Consider the following 20,165-nt stretch of genomic DNA (forward strand, 5'->3'; position numbering starts at 1 on the left):
CTTGATTCAGAACTCTCAGATAATTGCCATGGTATACCAATGTTTGATCCCTAGCAACATTTATACCCAGATATCGAGTCTGGGTCATATGCCACTGGAAACCCCAGCCATCCTGATATTGTTCAACTGCCTCCGTCAGTGGGAAAAGTACTGATTTAGAGGCGTTCACTGTCAGACCAGATATTTCCCCAAAATTCTGGACATCCCTCATTATTGGATCTAAATTGGTTTTAGGGTCCATGACGAACAGCACCATATCGTCCGCGTATAGTGAGATTATTATCCTATGTGTGTGTAGCTGCACCCATCGGTGTAAGTGCGCCTCCTGTATCCGTTCTGCAAATGGCTTGATCGCTAAAGCGAAAAGTAGTGGCGAGAGTGGGCATCCCTGTCGGGTTCCACACTCTAGGGCCATTTGTGGAGTCATCTGGCCATTCACCCTCACCCTAGCCAACGGCTGTGTATATAACAGTTTGATCATATCAATAAATTCTGCCCCCAATCCCATCCGTCGTAGTACAGCAAACCGGAACGGCCATTCGACCGAATTGAACGCCTTTGTGGCGTATAGTAAGCCAGCCACCACCCGGTCCTCGGGTGACATTGCTGTCATCATCCCAAACATCCTGCAGAGACTGTGGGAGGTGGATCACCCTGGGATAAAGCCTGCCTGGTCTGCCCAAACCATTGCCGGCATCAGTGGCGATACCCTAGACGCTAAGATTTTTGCCAGAATGTTATTATCTAAGTTAATTAACGAGATTGGTCGATAGGACTAACAATCATTGCTAGGTTTGTCTGGCTTTAACAGTACTAAGATCACCACCTCCCTCCGGTAGGGACCCACTCTGCAGACTTTGTTGATACATTCCCAAAAGGTGGGGTCCTAGCTTTTCAGCGTAATATTTATAGAATTCTGCCGTGAACCCATCGGGTCTCGGCGACTTCCCATTTAGTAGAGACTTGATGGCGTTCAGTACTTCGGATAAGGCCAATGGGCGGCTCAGCAGTTCTCTTTGGTCCTCAGAGCACCAGCGTAAGGCCACCTTCTCCAGATATTCCTCTATGTCGGAATGAGAGACCCGTATCTGGTAGGAATATAAATGACTGAAGAACTGTCGTACTATTTCGGTGTCTTCGAATCGATCTCTCCTCTGATCGTCTACAATGGCCTGGATGCTGCCATTCAGCTCGTCCATTTTAATTGCCCTAGACAAAGTCCGACCGGGTTTATGCCCTTCCCCATATTGGCGCATGTTAGCCTGATAGCTGATATACTTCACCTCCCATAGTGCTAAGTCTTGAAATTCTTGTAACTGGACACAGATCTCGGCTTGTTCCCAATCCGTGGAGTTCGGGGATGCCGTCTGCAACATGCATATACTGCCCTCTTTAAGTTCCAGTTCTCGCCTGATCTGCCTAAGAATCCCTGTCTCCTTGGAAATACATTCCCTTCTCAGCACGCACTTAAAACTTTAACACCGAGTCCCTGCTGACTGCACTGAACCCACGTTCTCTTCAAAGAAGGAGTCTATTGCCGTGGTTATGCTTTCTCGAAAAACTGTATCGGTAAGTCTCTCGCTTTTAAAGCGCCAGGGTTTTTTTTCCTGTATCCTTCCCGATAAAGTTCACTTCTAGCATAACGGGGGCATGATCAGGTAGGGTACGTGCGTGTATTCCCACCTCCACCACACTATGCATTAGGGAGTGCAATACCAGGAAGAAATCTATCCTTGATGAAGTTGTGAGGGTTCGAGTGGCAGGTATATTTTCTCTCCGCTTGATTGCGGACTTTCCACACATCAGCGACCTCCCATGAAATGGTCATGCCCTGCAACCTGTTCGTCCCTCTATTCCCAGATCCCTGAGAGCACCCAGTCCGGTCTAGCGCCGGTTGCATCACTGCGTTGAAATCACCAGCCCAAATTATCATCCCAGGACGTAGCTCCCCAAGCTGTCGATCCACCCATTCCAGTGTGTCCACCGTATCTAGATTTAGGACATAGTAGTTAATTAGCGTATACAGCTCCCCACGGATTGTATCTTGAATGATGAGGCCCCTACCCACCCCCCTCATCCTTCACTACTGTGGTTTAATGGAACCCCCGCATTGCTGTTTATTAGGCTGCCCCCCCCTCCCCCCTTGCATATGACTAGTATGAAGAGAAGTATCTGTTCTGTGACACCCCCAAGCTCTCCCAAACCTGGATTCCATGTCCGGAGTGAGGTGAGTCTCCTTTAAAAATGCAATTCCTACTTTATGCCGCTGCATATGCAGCAGTATTTTACGGCATTTGGTGGAGCATTTTAGCCCCTGATATTCCATGTGCAAAGCTCAAGTGTGGCCATGTCTTACAATTAACAGATAAAGCAGACTCACTTCCAGTGAGGTCGACACGCCCAAGATTGTCAGTGTTGGTCTTCTTCCTCTACCATGTTTTGGCCATTGTGTGACTGACTGGCGACTCATAATGCATACCTGTAGCCCGGTACCGCAAGATGCCAGGTAAGGTGTGAATATTGTGGCTGGTGTACCCTGTGTTCCCCCTCCCCCACCGACAACCTCAACTCGTCAGTGAATCGTGAGCCCCCCCCCACCTTCCCTTTCCTGAACATGTGCCTTAACAAGCCTCCGCTCGGGGGGCCACTATGAGCCTGACCTCCTAACACATTCAAACAAACCATAGATCCCCCGGCATTTCAAAGGCATACCGCTGTAGGTGGCATAATTAGGCCGTTGTAAAAGGATATATTCCTGCTAGGCATAATCAGTCACTGTCCCCCCCCCCGTAGTCTGTGGTTCCTCGGAAGTGTTTCCAGAAACGTTGTAGCCTCCTCTGGGGCGTTGAAGAAGATCACCCAGCCATTGTGCTCAAATCACAGTTTAGCCGGAAAGAGCATTGCATACTTCATCTCTCGATCCCGTAGCAATTTCTTGACTTCCAGAATGTCTTCCTTGACGCTTGTACCTTGTCTGAGAAGTCTGGGAATAGTTTGATGGTACTGTCTTTGTAGTGAACTGTCCCTTTCTCCCGAGCCTTGTGTAGTGCCACATCCCTGTCCCGGTAATTTAGTAATAATGATTTTACTGGCCGTGGTGGTGCCCCTGGGATGGGTCTCCTTTGACTCGGTATCCGGTGCGCCCTTTCCACGATGCACAGTTCCGAAAACTCTTCGAGGCCCAGAGCTTCTCACAATATTTCCTCCACCATGGTCTCCATATCTTTCTGATCGTTCTGCTCTGAGAGACTTATGATTCTGACGTTATTTCTTCTAGATCTGGTTTTCAGATCATCCTGTTCGTCTACGAGTTCTTTCAGGGCTCTTCTCACTTCAGACATCTCTCTGGCAGTGGATGTGGAGACATCCTCCACTTGCAAGACCCTCCTTTCTGCCTCATCTAGCCGTTGACCATGCTTGTCTAGGCGGACCTGCAAGAGTCCAGTTTACTGTCCAAGGATTGAATGCAGGATTGCAGCCGTGTAGACATCTCCTTAATGTCCTGAAATGCGCCTGCCGGATCCTGAGCAGGACTGAGGGTGTGCTCCCACTGCCGTCCCCCCGCTACTATGGGTTGGTCACCACGTACCTGATCCTGCATTCTGGTAGGAGACTGCGGTAGAGCAGTGAGACCGACCCCCTTTCTTCGTGTGCATCCGGGGTAATGCATTCTGCCGGGCCGATCCCCGGTCCTGGTGCCACTGAAGCAGTCGTAGCTCCAAAGTCTCGTCTTCCAGTTCAGGTCTGCCCGGGTTTTGCGGCTGGAAGGGGTCCGTCCTGCCTGACCCCAGAGGTATCGCATACCTGGACCCCCGCTCCCTCTTAATTCGGGCCATTCCTCCGCTATGTTGTGCTTTCCTCTGCCCAGTGGGGGATTCACCAGAGTGTAGGAACTGTTCCCCCACTTATAGGCAATCCGCATGCTCTGACCTCTGTGGTCCTTTTGGCTCTGCTTGTGGTCTGTTGGTGGGCGTTGACCAGGACCCTCTAGTCAGCCAGAGTTCCTCATCCTCCATATTCGTTTGTGGCTGAATGCTCGCCGACATGGTTGAGCTGGTGTCAGTGCAGCCCCTGGGCCACCGCTGGCTGATGCGAGGTCTCGATTCCTGTTGGCAAGGTATCCTTGTCTCGAGGCCTCGGGCGAGGACGCCTCCCGTCTCAAGTCCTCGGGTATGCCCACTGGATGCTCAGTGCTGCTGGGGGGATCCGGCGGGCGGCGGCCCCACCTCCTCCTCCTGCCGGGATGACAGTCACCCCACAGCCCGCTGCACCAGTTGACCAGGAGTCCGGCGTGCAGGGCTGCACCTCTCCCCCCACATCCTCGCCAGCTCAGCACTCTCCAGTCTCCGCTGTTGCAGAGGAGGCCACAGGCGTGCCCCAAGGCTGCTCCTCCCAGAGAGGTTCCCAGGTCGTCTGTAGGCCGCCTCACAGACACAGTTCCAGGGTTTCTCAGGTCCGATTTTCTTCTGGCTGTCTCTCAGAATGTGCCGTGACAGCTTCTGCCCCAATGTCTCGGCTCGTTGAAGGGTTCCATCAGGGGAATCTGCCGATTATTGCTCCAGATCTGGGTTAGGTGGCGTAGAGCTTACAGGCTTGCAGCCATCTTTGTCCGGCTCTCTAGCATCCCCCGACCCTCCTGAAGTAAATTCCACTGCACATCACTATAGCTTGTGAGAAGTGTAGTGTTATTAGCAATGCTGGTGGAATATGCCGCTGAGGTTCTGATGCCCTTGCTGAGGGCGTACAGCTTTTTACAGTCTTTGTCTGGGGGCTGTTGCGAAGTAGACAATGGCACACTGGCCCTTTTCTGGGTAGTAGTAACTACTAGTCAGTCTGGAGTGGCATGCCCCCAGATGTGCAACGGGTCAGAAGGAGAGGGGCGAAAGTTTTTAGAGCCTATGGTTAACTGCCATTGTCAGTGAAGGGGACAGTAAAGAAGGTGTAATGCGCTTCTTGAACAAGTTCAGCAGGAGGATTGCCTGACTTGCGGGTGGTTTTTCCTTTAGGATGTCTTCCACAAAATCAGTATCCTGTACCGCCTCCCGAGTGGCAATCTGAATATGATCTGAAGCCCTTTTTAGGATTGCATTAAATGTTGTTTGATCATCAAAGGGTGACGCTTGTCTCGGTAGAGGCGAGGAGGGCGGATCAAAACAAAGGTTGTCTGGGTCAGGAGTTTGAGTTGGTGAAAGCCAAGGTGTTTCCTCAGCAGGCTGATCTTGGCCCCAATCTGGACATGGGTCAGGTGAATCCTGCCCAAAATTATAGTATTGTTGGTTCTGAATATTCAAAAACCTCTTCTTGCGGGGTATGACTGGAGAGTTTTTGTACCTTTGGAAAACTAGGGCAGGAATCCCCCTCGCTAGGTCTCTTAGGGTTAAAATATTTGTCAGATAAGTCTAAAAATGTAGACAGCTTGTTCATACAGCTTTCAAACCTTACTCTGGTCCATGGAGATGACCCAGAGGGGTCAGGAGGAGGGAAAGACTCTCCAGGAGAAAAGGGAACCCTAGAGGCAGTGGCTTTGTCAGATGGAGTCTTGGAAATGGGCAGGAAGCCATCTGAATACTCATCTCAACGAGAGGACATAGTTTTTGGCTTATTCGCCCCCGAAATGATGTTAGCGAGACTCTCGCGTAGATCTGGCGGATTGGGGAGAGATTTCGACATGCCTGTAGGCATCGTCTGGGTCTTCAGCACTGCCGAAACCTCTGTGGTGGACATGCTCTTAGACGGCGCGTCAGCGCTCTTCTGTTTTTTTTAGCAGTGACTTCCTTTTGCGTTGAATGCCTGGACGCTTGACAAGATGTCGGATGCAGGGAGGCCGGCCGATTCACGAGATTGGAAGGCACTGACGAAGTTTGACAGGCCTGTTTCTTCCTTGACGTAACCGCCGAGGGAGCGCATGAGGTTGTGTGCTTATCCTTCTGTGGTGCGGGTGTGCCCCTGTCGCCGGGATGTGCCTTCCCCATAGCAGTACCGGCGGCCTGCCTGACGGGGCCAGGAACGGGTAACTGGGAACCGGACGGTTCCTCGGGTAAGTCTATGGCCTCCACATCGGAGCCATGGCTGCCGCTCGAGTCCTTGACACTCGAAGCACCTGCGCCGACGGGGGGGAACTACGCTCGGCCTGCTGCATGGCATAGGCCGCCCACAGCTTCGTCCGCCGATCTTTTAGCTTCTTCGGATGAAGAAATTGGCAGGACTTGCAGGATCGCTCGTTCTGATCAAGGGGCAGGCAGTTGTTGCACTGTCGGTGAGTGTCCTTTGCATTACAGGACAGACAGAACTTAAAGGGGGTACTCTCCATAGTAGAGGTAAAGGGCGGCAGCAAGACATGTAGGGAAAAGGAAATGCATTCTTACAGAATCAAACCCTGGTGCCCCACTCTGCCTAGTGTATAGGCCTGGCCTGAGGGCCGAGGCCACGCGGGCGACAGCGTCAATCAAAGCACCAGTCGCCGAAAGTCATAAGTCTCCGGCGTAGGGGTCCACAGCAGTCGTCGAAGAAGGTGGCCGAAGACTAAAACAACCAACTGTCGCGGGATAAAGCAGTTATACTTTTTTCAATATATCTCTTACGAGCTCCACATATGACGACCAGCTAGCTGGGTGGAAAAAAACTATCCAAGGGACTGCGATGCGTGAGGGGTTTTGGGTACACTACAAGTCACAGATAGTGTTACAAGCACGCCCATGTCCACGTCCCCCTTTCGATCCTCAAAAGAAAGATGCAATGCTCTGCGATTACCACTACATGTCGGACTATAGGCACAGCATGCGATTCTAAACAGATTAACAAGCATCAGAAAATCTATTCCGGAAAGTCTATCCTGGTCATCATTAAGGAGAACAATGGTTAAGAAGCAGAATGGGACATGGCAGCTCAATATTGTTGGGGTAACCCAAAAGTCTTCTATACATTTCCAGCAGTCAATGAAGCTAGTTTTAGAGTACACAGAAAAAGTCAATCGCTTCTCCATTCCCACCCAGCGAGCATTATTAAAAAAGGATTTCAAATAAATGAAAAATACATATTTATTAAAAATTGTTTCACGATTATGCTCATACCTGGAGGTATTCAAGTATTACTGATTCACAATATGCAAACCTATTTCTCTATACTGTTGCCTAAGGAGGTGGGACAATTTGGTAATGGCACAGGTTTACTGTATATGCGTGCAACAGTTCTCTGATGGAAAGCTTTACAAAAGGAATGGCTTTTTGGGAGGCAACTTATCTTGGGCTGCTTTAAGGAATGTGAAAAATGTATACAAGTATACTTTCTTGTCAAGATTTATCCTTACCTGTCGGATATTTTGACCCACATATTCTATTACCATCTCATCAGCAGCGATAGGCTCCATGGCAAATAGACCCCATTCGTGTATACGACTGCGGCCAAACCTCAGTTTCTTTTTACGGAACTAGAGAAGAATCATTGGAAAATACACATTTAATCGCAAAACGATGCAGATGTGGCAGAGACGGAACACTCACAATATCTTATTGCATTCTATACAGAAAACAAAATGCACAAATCAATAATGAAACTTTGTAGGACTAAAGACTGGAGCAGACTCTTAAATATGGGTGTAAGTTATAGTAAAAAGCGTGTCTGCCTCTCACAGAACCATGACTTATTAGGCTTGCCAACAAGTACAGTATTCAGTGAAACAGCAGTTCAAGCAGTTCTCAACACAGAACAGAAAGCTCATAGGCTGGAGAAGTACAAGTCCCCCACCACCCCAAATAGAAAAACAGGTATAGTACTGACAGACACAAGGCAAACTCTTGTTACACTGAGAAAAGGTACAACATGGACGTTAGCTTGGCAATACTAACACAGGAAGAGCAGAAAAAGCAGCAATGAACTCTGCAAGTACACACACACACAACCACTAATTTGCCAGCATGCAACAACCATGAACTGGATCAGGATGAATAAATCCCTCAATTAGTATGGGTGGCTTCTATATTGCCTTGATCCCAAGCACAATTTTAGAACGCAGACTCTGACCTTCAACTGATTCAGCTTTAAGAGGTCGCTGTCCAGTAATGCTGATGATCCAATGGCACTCAAGAGTCTGCGCTGCTCTGACCTGCGCTCTGACAACACCCGGTTAGACCCCTGCAATATAAAAAGTGAACAAAAAAGACAATGAGGTAGGAGAATGGTATCATAAAATGACCGCAATACAAAATAGCAGACCTACAGGACGACAAACTAATAAAACAGCTAAGCCATGTAACAGCAGTTGGGCAACAGTTTTGTGAAGATTCTCGGACACCAGTAGAAAGCCGATAAGAATTCAGCACTGAAAGACCAGTTACCCATTTGAAATGCACATTGAAACCATATGTATTACCAACATTTCAATACAATCTAACTGCGTTTGTAACTTTACTTTACTTTAATATACTTGTATAGCGCAGCCATGAACCCGAAGGCGTGAGGGCACTACAAAAACACATATAACAGATAACAGGAACGGTTTCAGGAGGCAGGGCTGAGCGGGTGAAATTATGGACCAAAAGTCATTTAATGAAACAGATGTGTCTTTAGTCTTTTTTTAAAGAGTTCTAAAGATTCGATGGATCTTAGCTCCAGAGGGAGAGCATTCCAGGCTCTAGGGCCAACAGAGAAGAAGGCCGAGTCGGCTGTTCTGACAGTGTTGCACTTAGGTTCAGATAGAAGGAACAAGTCATTCGACCTAAGAGCTCTTGTGTTAGATCTTATGGGTAGTAGTTGTTGTAAGTAACCAGGCATCTTCCCAGATCTACACTTATGGACAATCGTTAGGGTGCGAAATAGCGATCTAGCGGCCACAGGCAGCCAGTGTAGCTCACGTCTCGCTGGTGTGACATGATCTTTATGTTTGAGTTTCATAACGGCTCTAATAGCCCCATTTTGACAGGTTTGCAGCCTATTACTTTCGGATTTGTTAATTCCCATCAGAAGGCTTGAACAGTAGTCTATTTTTGAGCCTATAATTGCTCTCGCGATAGTTTCCACGTTATCCTGAGAAATGAGGGGCCTTAGGTGTGTTAAGAGTTTAATGTAGTATGCACAAGATGACAATACTACTAACATGCTGTTTCATAGACAAGTGTTGGTCAAAGGTTACTCCTAATGTTTTTACTTTTTTCAAAGGTTTGATTGATTCTTCACCCAGCTGAAAGTTGTCATACTGTAAGCCAAGTTTAGTAATGGTATGTGGTGAACCAACTACCAATAGTTCGGTTTTGGATTTGTTTAGTGCTAACTTGTTATGAACCATCCAGGTTTCAATTATAGTGAAAACTTTATTAATGGCCATTTCATCCAGTTTGTGAGATCCAAGAAGCGGGATGACACATTGAGTGTCATCCGCATAATTGGTAAATATAATATTCTCATGGTCTAACCTTGCAAACAAAGGAGCCGTGAATATATTGTAAAAGCAAGGGGAAGTGCAGGCCCCCTGTGGGACTCCACAGGTAGTAAGAATGGGCTCAGATTCGGCGTTGCCTTGGAAGACACTGCTAACTCGGTTGCTAAGAAATGACAAAACCCATTTGCAAGCTAATGGGGAGAAGTTAGCCACTTCAAACAACCTGGTGGGCATGATGTCATGGTCCACCAGGTCGAAGGCTGCGGAAAGATCTAATAACATAAGCAGAGAAGCCTCTTTGTTATCCATGCAAGCCATCAATTTGGATTTAAGTTCGAGCAATGCGGTTTCAGTGCCATATCCAACTCGAAAGCCCGACTGATTGTCATTGAGGATGGAGTATGACTTTAGGTGCTCAGCAATCTGTATGTATGCCACCCGGTCCAGAATCTTAAGCAAAAAGGCTGTGTTGGTGATAGGGCGGTAATTGTTTGGCATGTCGACTGAGAGTCCAGGTTTCTTCAGAATGGGCATGACCCATGATTTCTTAAGGTCCTTAGGGACCGTGCCGGTGGAGATGGAGGTGTTGACAAATTGGCATATGGAGGTGATACGCGAGGGGGCACAGGTCTTAATTATCATAGTGGTGTGTATATCATTTTTGCATCTTGTGGACTTAAGTTGGGTGATAATACTTTCTAAGTCCTTTTCTGTTATGGGGGAAAGATTAAAAGTAGGAATCGTTGATGCTCTGTGAAAGGACCATTCTGAGGGAGTAGTCATAGTGCAATTTAGATTGTTACTTTTCTCAAGTATATTCACCTTGATGTTTTCTAGTTTTTTGTGCATAGCTTGTTGCATGACGTTGCACCAAGTAGCATCGACTGAGATGGATCTATCTGGGGGTAGTGTTGTTAGTCCTTTCTTGTTCTTTCAGAATGCGAAAAAGCTCTTTAGTATTATGCTGGGCATTTTGTATTGGATCATTAAAGAAGCAGGATTTAGCCTTGATGATGGCCTTTTTATAAGTCGAGATAGTGGCTTTATATTTGTTGAGAAGCAGTGGTGTGCTATCCTTTTTCCACAAATGATATGATTTGGTAGCCAGTGATTTTAATGACTGAAGCTCAGGCGTAAACCATAAATTGTGTTTAATACCGGTTTTAATCGTCTTCATCTTTATGGGAGCAAGGATTTGAGCAATGTTTTCTAAATTGGACGAAATCCTGTTTTCTAGGTTTTCCGGAAAGTCAGATGTGGGGTCAGTTCTAATATTGAGGATGGCTTCTACCTTATGCACCTTGATGTTTTTTAAGTTTCGGTGCGGTACTTTAGTTGGATTTTGACACTTGCGTTTAATAGGAAAGTCTACCCGAATGTCAAAATACACAAAGAAGAGATCCGACCATGGGCAAGGTGAGTAACACAGGAAATGTGGACACTGGACTTCAACATTCAATTGCTCTCTTCCAAATCCTGGAGGTCACAAATACCACTGGCAGTCTCCTGCAGACCTTGGGTTTCACAGCATTCACAGGAGGATTCTGCCAGACCTTGGGTTTCACAGTATTCACTTAGGGTCACTTACTCCACATGGGGATTCCCCGAATTTAACATAGGCCCTTTCCAGATCTTGGGCTCCACAACAAATAGTGCAGGTCTCCCCAGACCTTTAAGTACATACCCTTAACTTGAGGCTTGACCCTATCCATTGGGTTTAACAATATTCACTTGACGTCTCCCTCATCTGTCCTTGTTTGTCATTGAAACAATGAGCAAAGCAACAACATTGTTGGGTATTAACACCACTGCTATGTTGCTCTCTACTCCTAGAAACATCTGGTAGCAGAGGGAGCAGGAACCTTCTACATAAATTGCAGAAAGGTATATGGGTTGGCAATCAGAAATACGCAGAGGAAGGAATTACCTGGAACAGTGCTCCAGTGAGGGTGCCAAGCCATAATCGTGAACCTTGAATTAGTGTGATTGGGATTGATACTCAAAATTGATCACGGCAGCCGGACCATTCCTAACAAAAGACAACTGCATTACCATAACAGAGAAATTGTGGGCTAGATTATTGCAATGCACTCCTGGCTGGCACCTCATCTAGAAACATTAGGAAACTCCAGACTGTACAGAATAATGCACCGAAAGCTGCCACAAGCATAGCCAAACGTGAGCATATATCAGCAACCAGAAAACGTGTCCACTGGCTACCAGTTAGGGAACCTATCCTGTTTAAAACCCTGGCACTTACACAAGTGTCTGCACGACACCGCTTCCCTGTACCAATCTCAGAGGATTACCAAACCCTCCTTGAATAGACCCACCAGAATGGCCTATGTAAACAGGATCCCCATCCCCAAAACACTCAAAGCAAGAGCGGGAGGAACCAGCTTTCCAGTGATTGCAGCCTCCAATTGGAACCTGCTGCCTCCTCACATCAGGAACATTGACTCCTACACATTATTCAGAAAAGCTACCAGGACACTTCTATTTGTGTAACCACTGTAGAGTGTGTATTTACCTGCCTCAGTACACTCAAAAACGAGGCCTGTGCTCACTGTAACCACGAGACAAGCCTTAACTATATGATCATGCAATTCGTTCTGTAATCTTGTAATCATGCGTTTCCTGTAACAAAGTCATATTCTTGCAACAGCGCCTTGATGCCCCTGGGCTGTAGTGCGCTATACAAATTCAAATAAAAGAATAAAATAAATACCAGAAAATGTTGAGATCATTTAAATATTTTCTATTTCTTTAAACTAACTCAGTGAAAAACGTAAGAATTTATGAGTGTCTCGAGACAAATTGCTTACGTTGAAACATCAGATGGTGGTCAATCTGATGGCAGTGTTCCATCAAGCTGACAATCTGAAGCAGACCTTCAAACGATTCCTTAGTATAAACAGCACAAAGGTAGATGGCGCTTTAATGAATTTCCATCTGGATTGTTGTAATGGTTGCTTAGCAGGTCTGCACTTAAGCTCAAGGGAACTTAGATAGTTTAACAGAAACCAGTAGGCTGCTACATTAGCTTTTTGGTGCTGCCACAATTAGTTTTAAAAAATGTACCCATAAGAGGCTGCTTTGTCAAAGACCTGATCTAGAAAAATATTTTTTAACAAGTCTTCACCTCCTCTGAGGAAACAATTAACTATATATGCAGGCCTCCAGATAAGGTGCGTACTGAGCCTTTTTACGCATTAAAATCTTGTAAATACTGCAGCTTTATTATTTTCCTGTGTACATTTACACACGTTTGGAGCGGACGGCAGTGCAAAGGTCAGGTTACTTGACAGAAACCAAAAGGCTTCTTTTGATTTCTATCGACATGGGTGTAATTGCAAGCCATGGATAAAAGCATCTGAAACAGAATGCATTTCTCTGAAGTCGTTCAAAAAAATAAACTGCACACTGTGATAAAAGGAATGTTTTCTTTCCATTCAGCTTCTGCTGTGTTGTGAGTAGATGTTCATGGAGCAATCAGAAGCACTGTGCATATTTATTTTCCTTGCTTTTTAGTATTGTAAAATTAATAAGAGAAAACTAAATTACAATTGAGAATTAATATTTAACAAATTATGTTTTTTTTTCCCCAAGAGTTCCTGTGCTGCGTGCATAATCATGCTAAGGCAGATAATTTTTACACTTATAATTTAATTTACACTAATTATAAAAACAGTGTGTAGAATGATGACTATGCACAATCTAGTTTACATCCATTCAACCTTGCAGTCAATGGGGTACACTAGTATAAATAGTCAGTGGTAGCAGAGTCTTTGCTCAAGAGTTAGTTTACACCAATCACAGGTTTCTAGCCTGTCAAGTCTTCAAGACTACAATTAAATCATCCAAAACCTGACTCTCCAGGAAGTGCAAGCACTGTTGAAAAACAAACAAATGAAAGTTACATTTGTAATTGAAACAGAAACTCAGCAAAACCTGTCCCAGGGATAATTCAGATAGGTATTTAACTTTATGTAGCGGTTCATACATGGTTCATCCAAAATCTAGGCACTGTTATTATTATACCTCAGTCGATGCTCAGTTAACCAACCTCTGACGATGAATGTTAGCCAATAAGATAGCTCAGCTGGTTGAGCACTCGTTGCTGCAATATATGCATGATCTGCAGGTTCAAATCCTGGCAAGGCCAACCCATTCTTTCAAGGCCAATAAAGGAGTACCGACTTCGGTTTGTTTATACTTGTGATAAATATGTTCTATGTACAGCGCTTTGCCAAAAGCGCTATATAAATGACCATTTGACCATGAGATTAGATAAAGAGTTTAGCATGGAGTCCTTGCCTTTCTGCACTGTTATATCAGAACATTGGCATACCATTAGGTAGTAATAGCTCCAGGAAATGAGGACTTTCATTAAACATCAAAAGGCAATTCTGCAATCAAACCTCAAAGGGGTAGACCTGGGATTTCATCAATTTCACAAATCAAATTCCTTATTAAAACACGCTCTTGAAGTAGCCACTTATATTGAGAAAAACCTTATTGATGTATGCGCAATTACTGAAACTTTGGCATATGATGCTGCTGCCCCCGCTCTTCACTTGGCGATTCCCATTGGTTATTGGATAAGATAAGATGTGATAGGACAATGGGCAGGGGTGGTGGTGTGGCTTTAATTTATAGATTGTCTTAATATTTGGGAGACCAAAAGCCATATCATGGATGGAGTAGAATCTCTGTGTAAAAATTGGCTTGAACGCAGAAGCGACTTAATTTTGTGCTGATATATAGGCCCTCTAATATGGCGAAGGACTTTATCGCTGGCCTTACTGGTTAACTTCTTCCTTTACTGAAACCCAGGTCGAGTTTCATTGCTATGGATGATATGAACCTGTGGCTGGGACACAAGGATGGTGCTGTAGCACTGGAAATACAAACCGCCTTGACAGATGTTGGGTTTGAGCAACTAATTCATGTACCCACTCACTGTTTAGGGCATATTTTAGATTGGGTCGCGTGTCACAAGGTTAAGACTTCTGATGCATCTGGCTCACCGTGTCCCTGGTCAGACCACACTTTTTTGTGAAATGTACAGTGCCAGCAAATCTTCCTAGGAAAAGGAAACACAAGAACAGAGTGGGGGTTCTGACTCTGAACCTTAAGCACATCTCTAGAGATCTATAGTAGCTTCCCAAGAGTCACCTCTGGTTTTGGTCAAGACCGAGGGCATGGCAGAATACATCTTCTCTAGACTTAAGGTAGCTGCGGATACTCTAGCACCTTTAAAGAAAAAGAGGTAGAAGCAGAATATAAAGCACAACCCTAGGTTAACTGGGGAACTAAAGTTATTAAAGAGTTCCACCCTTAAACCGTTCTTCGAATGGAAATCAAAGAGGTCTATGGTGGCCTTGTCAGCATATACGACTGCGGCTAAGGGCTATAAAGTAGCAATCATTGAAGCGAAAGAAACATGTTTTCAATGAAAGGATTAAGGATGCTTAATCTGACAACAAGCAGATTTTTTAAATCCTGAAACAACAACAATCTACGAACCCTACGGACCCAGGACAGTGGAAGGGACCGTATGCACCCCCCTACACATTCCGCATGAAATAAGTGTTTGCTCATCCCATCGTGGGGAGACTCCCCCCCCCCTTTGTCTTTCACTGATGACAGTGACAAGAAGCCATGGGACGATACACTAAGATTCCATTTTGTGCCACAACAGACTCCATTTTTGTATTAGGCCGCACAATGATCTCTAAAAGGCCTCCTCTCCCCTCACCCAGCGCTGCGCACAGCCAGCTCCAACAGCCCCCACCACCTCCTCGCCTGACTGTGCCACGCCAGTCCAGTTCTCGAGAAGCCCATGCACAGATTGTTGCAAATAAGAAACTGTATCACTTCTCTTCTTCTGAGCTCACTGCCTTGTGTGTGACCGGGGCAGCTCTTGACTTGTGTATTCATCCGTCTCCACAAACCTGCTCCATGGCACCCCACCTTTAGGACTTATTGCCTGTACAACCTTTTGCCCCTCAGTTCCCCTTTCATGTAGCATTTGGTGAGACCCTTCCCCAATGACCACCCTAGATTGCCCCATATAACTAATCCTGTGTGATCATACATTCCACTTGGACTAACACCCATCAATCTATTCATTTCAACCATGAGGCACCAGGGTGAATAAATCTCTGATTTTGCCAGGTGGCTTATCTAATGATAAGCCACTTGGCAAAAAGGACCACCGCGCCCCTGCCCCACAAAGGCATAGGTTAAGAATGTGTTTGCTCACGATTTACATGTGACCCTGCATTCTGATATAAGTTTTATGTCTTGCATTAATCTTAGTATGCCAATGATTACTGTGTAGTTTAGATTAGTTAGAATATTCATGTTTTGTGGACCCAGCCTGACCTTCGCCTCACCCATATGAGGCCAGTTGCCCCACGTGCTGCAAGAAGCGACACCTCTGCACCAACCAGTCAAGCTGCACCAACTCCCTATGCACTATACTGCCTTGTTACAATGCTCCAATGGACTTTTACTATTCATCCCTTATATTATTCCTCACTGATGACTCAATCTGTGTGTAAAGGTATGTTTTTTCTGTATTGTTGGCAGAGCGCTCTCAGAGCAGCAGAGTCCTCTGCATGCATCAATTTGCTTTATAAACCTTTACTTAACTTGCAATCTTTCTCCTGGTCTCATTCCCTACTGGGGTGTGTCCTTTTCATTCGGAGTTTGGGTTTGTGTCTTGGGGAATGAACACCTTCACTTGGTGACCCCCGACTAAATGATTGCTCCGGGAAGGTCCCCCATGCCTTGCAGCGAGATCCGGGGCACCCCCATAAAGACCACCGCCACCTATGGCCAACCGGTATTTAAAACGCGTACGCTCCTGAGCAGGTTCCATGGGTCCCAGCTTTGCACATACCCAATTGCTCGCTGGAGAGGGCGACGGCTTGGTTGTGGGCGCCACCCCGATTGTGGATACATAGAAAAAACGGAAGCTCCCTGATCACCACGAACACGCGAGTATTGATTGCAAGGAGAACCAAAGGAGGGAGGATTAATGAGAAAAAGGTCAGATTAAAACAGCAGGGGAAGGGCCTGCGCATACGGCTCGGTGTGAGCAAGAGTGAGATACTGTTGACAAAAGTGTCTTTGCGTCTGTATATGGCCATTAGGTTTTTTTTAATATAAGATGTTGAAATAAGAGGAGATACAGGAACCTAGCTCCGAAAGGGGGTGGAAGGCAACGCCACATAGTACTGTCTCAACCAGTGCAGATTTATAATTGAGGAAAAGAGAAATGAGTAGGAGTCTTGTAGACTCAGAATATTAGTGATTCGTTTTCTTTTTTTTGCGTGAACACTCTTTAGAGGTCGGCCCAGAAGGGGCCACGGTGGAGTGACTGAGGTGTGAATGAAGGGGCGAATTTAGCATTTTTGAAAAGGGAGTAAGGCTCAAAAGGTTGGCTTAAAAGTGCAAGTTTTATTTTCCTTGTTGTCAGTAAGGTTTTCTCGTCAGCAAGGTGCGTCAGTGTGTCTTATCTATCTGTTCAACAATGTATGTTTCAATGGATGTTGTTTCCATCACATGGTCTAATCAAAATAAGGTGTAAGTAAAACATTGGGAATGCAATTCTGAAAATGCTCATGCTAGAAGATATAGGGTTTTGAGTTACTACTAGTGATAACTGACACATACACGCACGCAATCAGACAGCGGAAAGAAATTATGTGGGCGGATACACCATTTTTACATATCTGTCAACACCTACCTTTATACAGTGCGAACATAAAGTATCATGACCAATGGCTGACTGAGATTAAAGGGGAAGGGGCATCTCATATATGGCCAGAAGGAGGGTCCTTCGATAAAAGGGTGCTGGACCCTACATTTAATGGCCAAATACAAGGGAAAACAGCTCCAAAACAGATAGGAGGTACTAGATCTGTGGAGGATGTTCGAAGAAACCTCTCCCGTAAAAAAAAAAGTCACCACCTGTAGTGGGCACAACCCAGGAGGTAGGAGGGGGAGGAAAGGAAGGAGGAGAACCAAAAAAGCTGTACCCACTACTGACTAAACCTGCTGAGGGATATTGCAATCCGCTATATTTGCCCCGGCCTAGTGCACAAACTACACCAGCAACAGCCCCCCCGTCCTCTGTATGAACCTAAAAGCCCATATGGTCCTACAAGTACATCCCCAGCTGATATAGGGCGCATCACCCGAAATATAGAAGATCATATCATTAGTACCCAAACGGAATTGGCCCCACTAGCGTCCTGGGGTGGCGATAGGCTGCCACTGACGGGGGCGGACAGACGCCACCACCACCAAAAACACCTTCTATTATAGCCGAGGATGAATGGAAGTCCAGGGACTTCCTCTTCCGCGTTGATAGTACCCCTGTGAAGATAGTGTGAGTAGGGCAGGAAGGTTATCAGGTAAGTGTGGGACAAGGTAGTGTGATATCTGACAGGGAAGAATAATAATGTTGGAGGTATATCGATGAGTACAAGGAAGGAGCAGTGGGAAGCGGCCTGCAAGTACAGTATCTGACCCCACAAGTGGGAGGGGAAGAGGCAGCGTGGCAGGTAAGGTTGAGAAACAGGATGGGAAGAATGGCACTGTTGCAGGTAAGAAACTTGTTCCTTCTCCAGCATGGGGTCTGGCATAGATTCACATGCTCATGAACAAAGAATACATAGTAGTACACACATGCACAACCACGGGAGGTGGCAAAGGCTCAAAATAAGCATCTCTTACCTCCACACAAGGCTCATCTTCAAGCGAACAGTTTGCGCAGCACTGCTTGGCCGACTCTGGACTCCTCCCTGGAATCCCTTTTGACGCAGTTGAATCTCATGAAGGTGTGCATCTACCTCCACATAGCAGCCATGCAGATGTCCAGCAGGGGCACACCAGACAGGAATGCCGTAGTTGCAGCGATCGCTCTGGTCGAGTGGGCTCTCGGGCGGCCAGGCACCGGACGGATTGCCAACCGGGGACAATGGGTGATGCAGCCGGAGAGGCAGCCGGAAATGGAAGCCTTAGAGAGGGCCTTCCCATGGTTCACAGGGCCAAAGTTCACAAAAAGTTGTGACGTCTTCAGGAAACTCTTTGTTCAGTTCACATAGAACTTCAGCGCTCCAGCCACATCTAGCGAGTGCAAATTCCTCTCAGCCGGCAACAAAGGCATCAGGAAGAATACAGGCAACACCAAGTGCTCGTTTAGATGAAAGTCTGACGGTAACTTGGGCATGAAAGAGGGATGCGTCCGTAGGGAGCAGCGTGATTTTTCCATCGCGGAAAAGTCAGCGATGGAAGAGTTTGCATGAGAAATGTATGCACCACAAAAGGTTTGTACATTTCCCATGCAAACATACATTTAAAACCCCTACAAACCCACCCCCATCCACACCCTACTTACCTTTCAAGACGCTCTGTGTCGCTGCGACGCTGGTTCCCCTTCACTTCCGTGATCTGGAACTGGCGCTGCAGGGTTCTTTTCTTTTTCTTTATTTTTATTTTTTTTCAGGCAGCTGCACAGGTTTTTCTTTCTCTCGGGTGTGCTGCGGGGGTGTACCCCGCAAACCCCACTCACGAAACTGTATAGTATGGTGAGCGGGGTGTTGCGGGGGATACCCATAGTCTTTTTTTTTTTACCTACCTAACATGCATGCCACCAAAGGTTCAAACCTTTGGTGGCATGCATTTACGACCTTGAGGGCCTGGATCTCTCCCAATCGTCGTGTGGAGGTGATGGCCACAAGAAAAGCTGTTTTCCACGACAAAAGCTTCAGTGGCACTGAATGCATAGGCTTGAACTGAGAACTCATGAGCCTAGTCGGCACCACATTGAGTTCTCACACCGGGCCTGGAGCCTTCACCGGCAGGAATGAACGTAACAGCACTTTGATGAACTGCTTAAAGGAGAGTTCCGGGACTTTTTTTTTTATTGTCCCTACGGTTCGGCCATGTGTTTTTAAGCATAACTCGGTAGATCGTGGAAAACTTTCCTATGGACCTTACCCGACTTTTCGTCCATTAACGCACTCGAAATCAGCCGCCATTTTATGATAATCCTATCACTTGCCGCATCGCCCTGGCTCACCTGCTTTTGCGGCACTAAATCAAATCCCCCGCCCCCGAGGCTGACATCAGCAGACGCGTACCGCCCATTTCCCAACGCCAAAGCACGTTTCGTGTCAACAATCGCTGCGCCTCAGCTAATGAAGTGTCGCCATGGAAACGGCAGGACGCCTCTTTCCTCAATAAGTATAAACACACCGTTTCACAACACACAGCAGCAGATTTTCGATTCCATTACTCTCGCTGTGTTACTTTGAGTATTCTGTGACTCGTTTCTGTGCTCTGGTCAGCTACCTTCGTTGATTGTAGCCCGTGTGAACAGATACCAGTACCACCGCTATAAATTATTTTACTTTCTTTACCACACAATGGCTACAATAATGCCGTATATGTACGAGCCCGAGTACACCGAGGAAGAACTACTGGAAAGGCAAGCACGCGAAAACGATGGGGATTCGGACGGCAGTTGGGAGGACCAGTCAACGGATGAAGAGCCTGGACCATGTCGCATGGACGGCGTCTCCACCTGGTGCACGTGCAATCGGTGCGAGCTAATGCCAACTGAGGAGGAGAACTGCTGCTGCCGTGAAAATTCCGGGTGCTTGGCCTACATTTCGGAAGGCGAGCCAAGTCCGCAATGCATCACCGAGCTGCCAGAGTTCAGGGAAGCCTGCCTCTCACGGACAGTGTTGAGGATGATGATGGTGCTTATGCA

The 20,165-nt window shown here is 46.4% G+C and overlaps 1 protein-coding gene across 4 annotated transcripts in view; it reads right to left on the bottom strand.

Moving 5' to 3' along the window:
* SETD1A (SET domain containing 1A, histone lysine methyltransferase) overlaps positions 1-20,165 on the bottom strand; it is a 1,694,645-nt gene that overhangs the window by 118,782 nt on the left and 1,555,698 nt on the right. For all 4 annotated transcript variants that reach the window (XM_069651930.1, XM_069651928.1, XM_069651929.1 and 1 more), the window contains exons 17-18: positions 8,020-8,130; positions 7,307-7,426 (exon numbers count right to left, since the gene is read on the bottom strand). In XM_069651930.1, the coding sequence (XP_069508031.1) occupies positions 7,307-7,426; positions 8,020-8,130 (231 nt within the window). The remainder of the gene's footprint in view (positions 1-7,306; positions 7,427-8,019; positions 8,131-20,165) is intronic.

This window comes from Ambystoma mexicanum, chromosome 3p, assembly GCF_040938575.1.
Source record: "Ambystoma mexicanum isolate Mex_15411 chromosome 3p, UKY_AmexF1_1, whole genome shotgun sequence".
Taxonomy (NCBI): Eukaryota; Metazoa; Chordata; class Amphibia; order Caudata; family Ambystomatidae; genus Ambystoma; species Ambystoma mexicanum.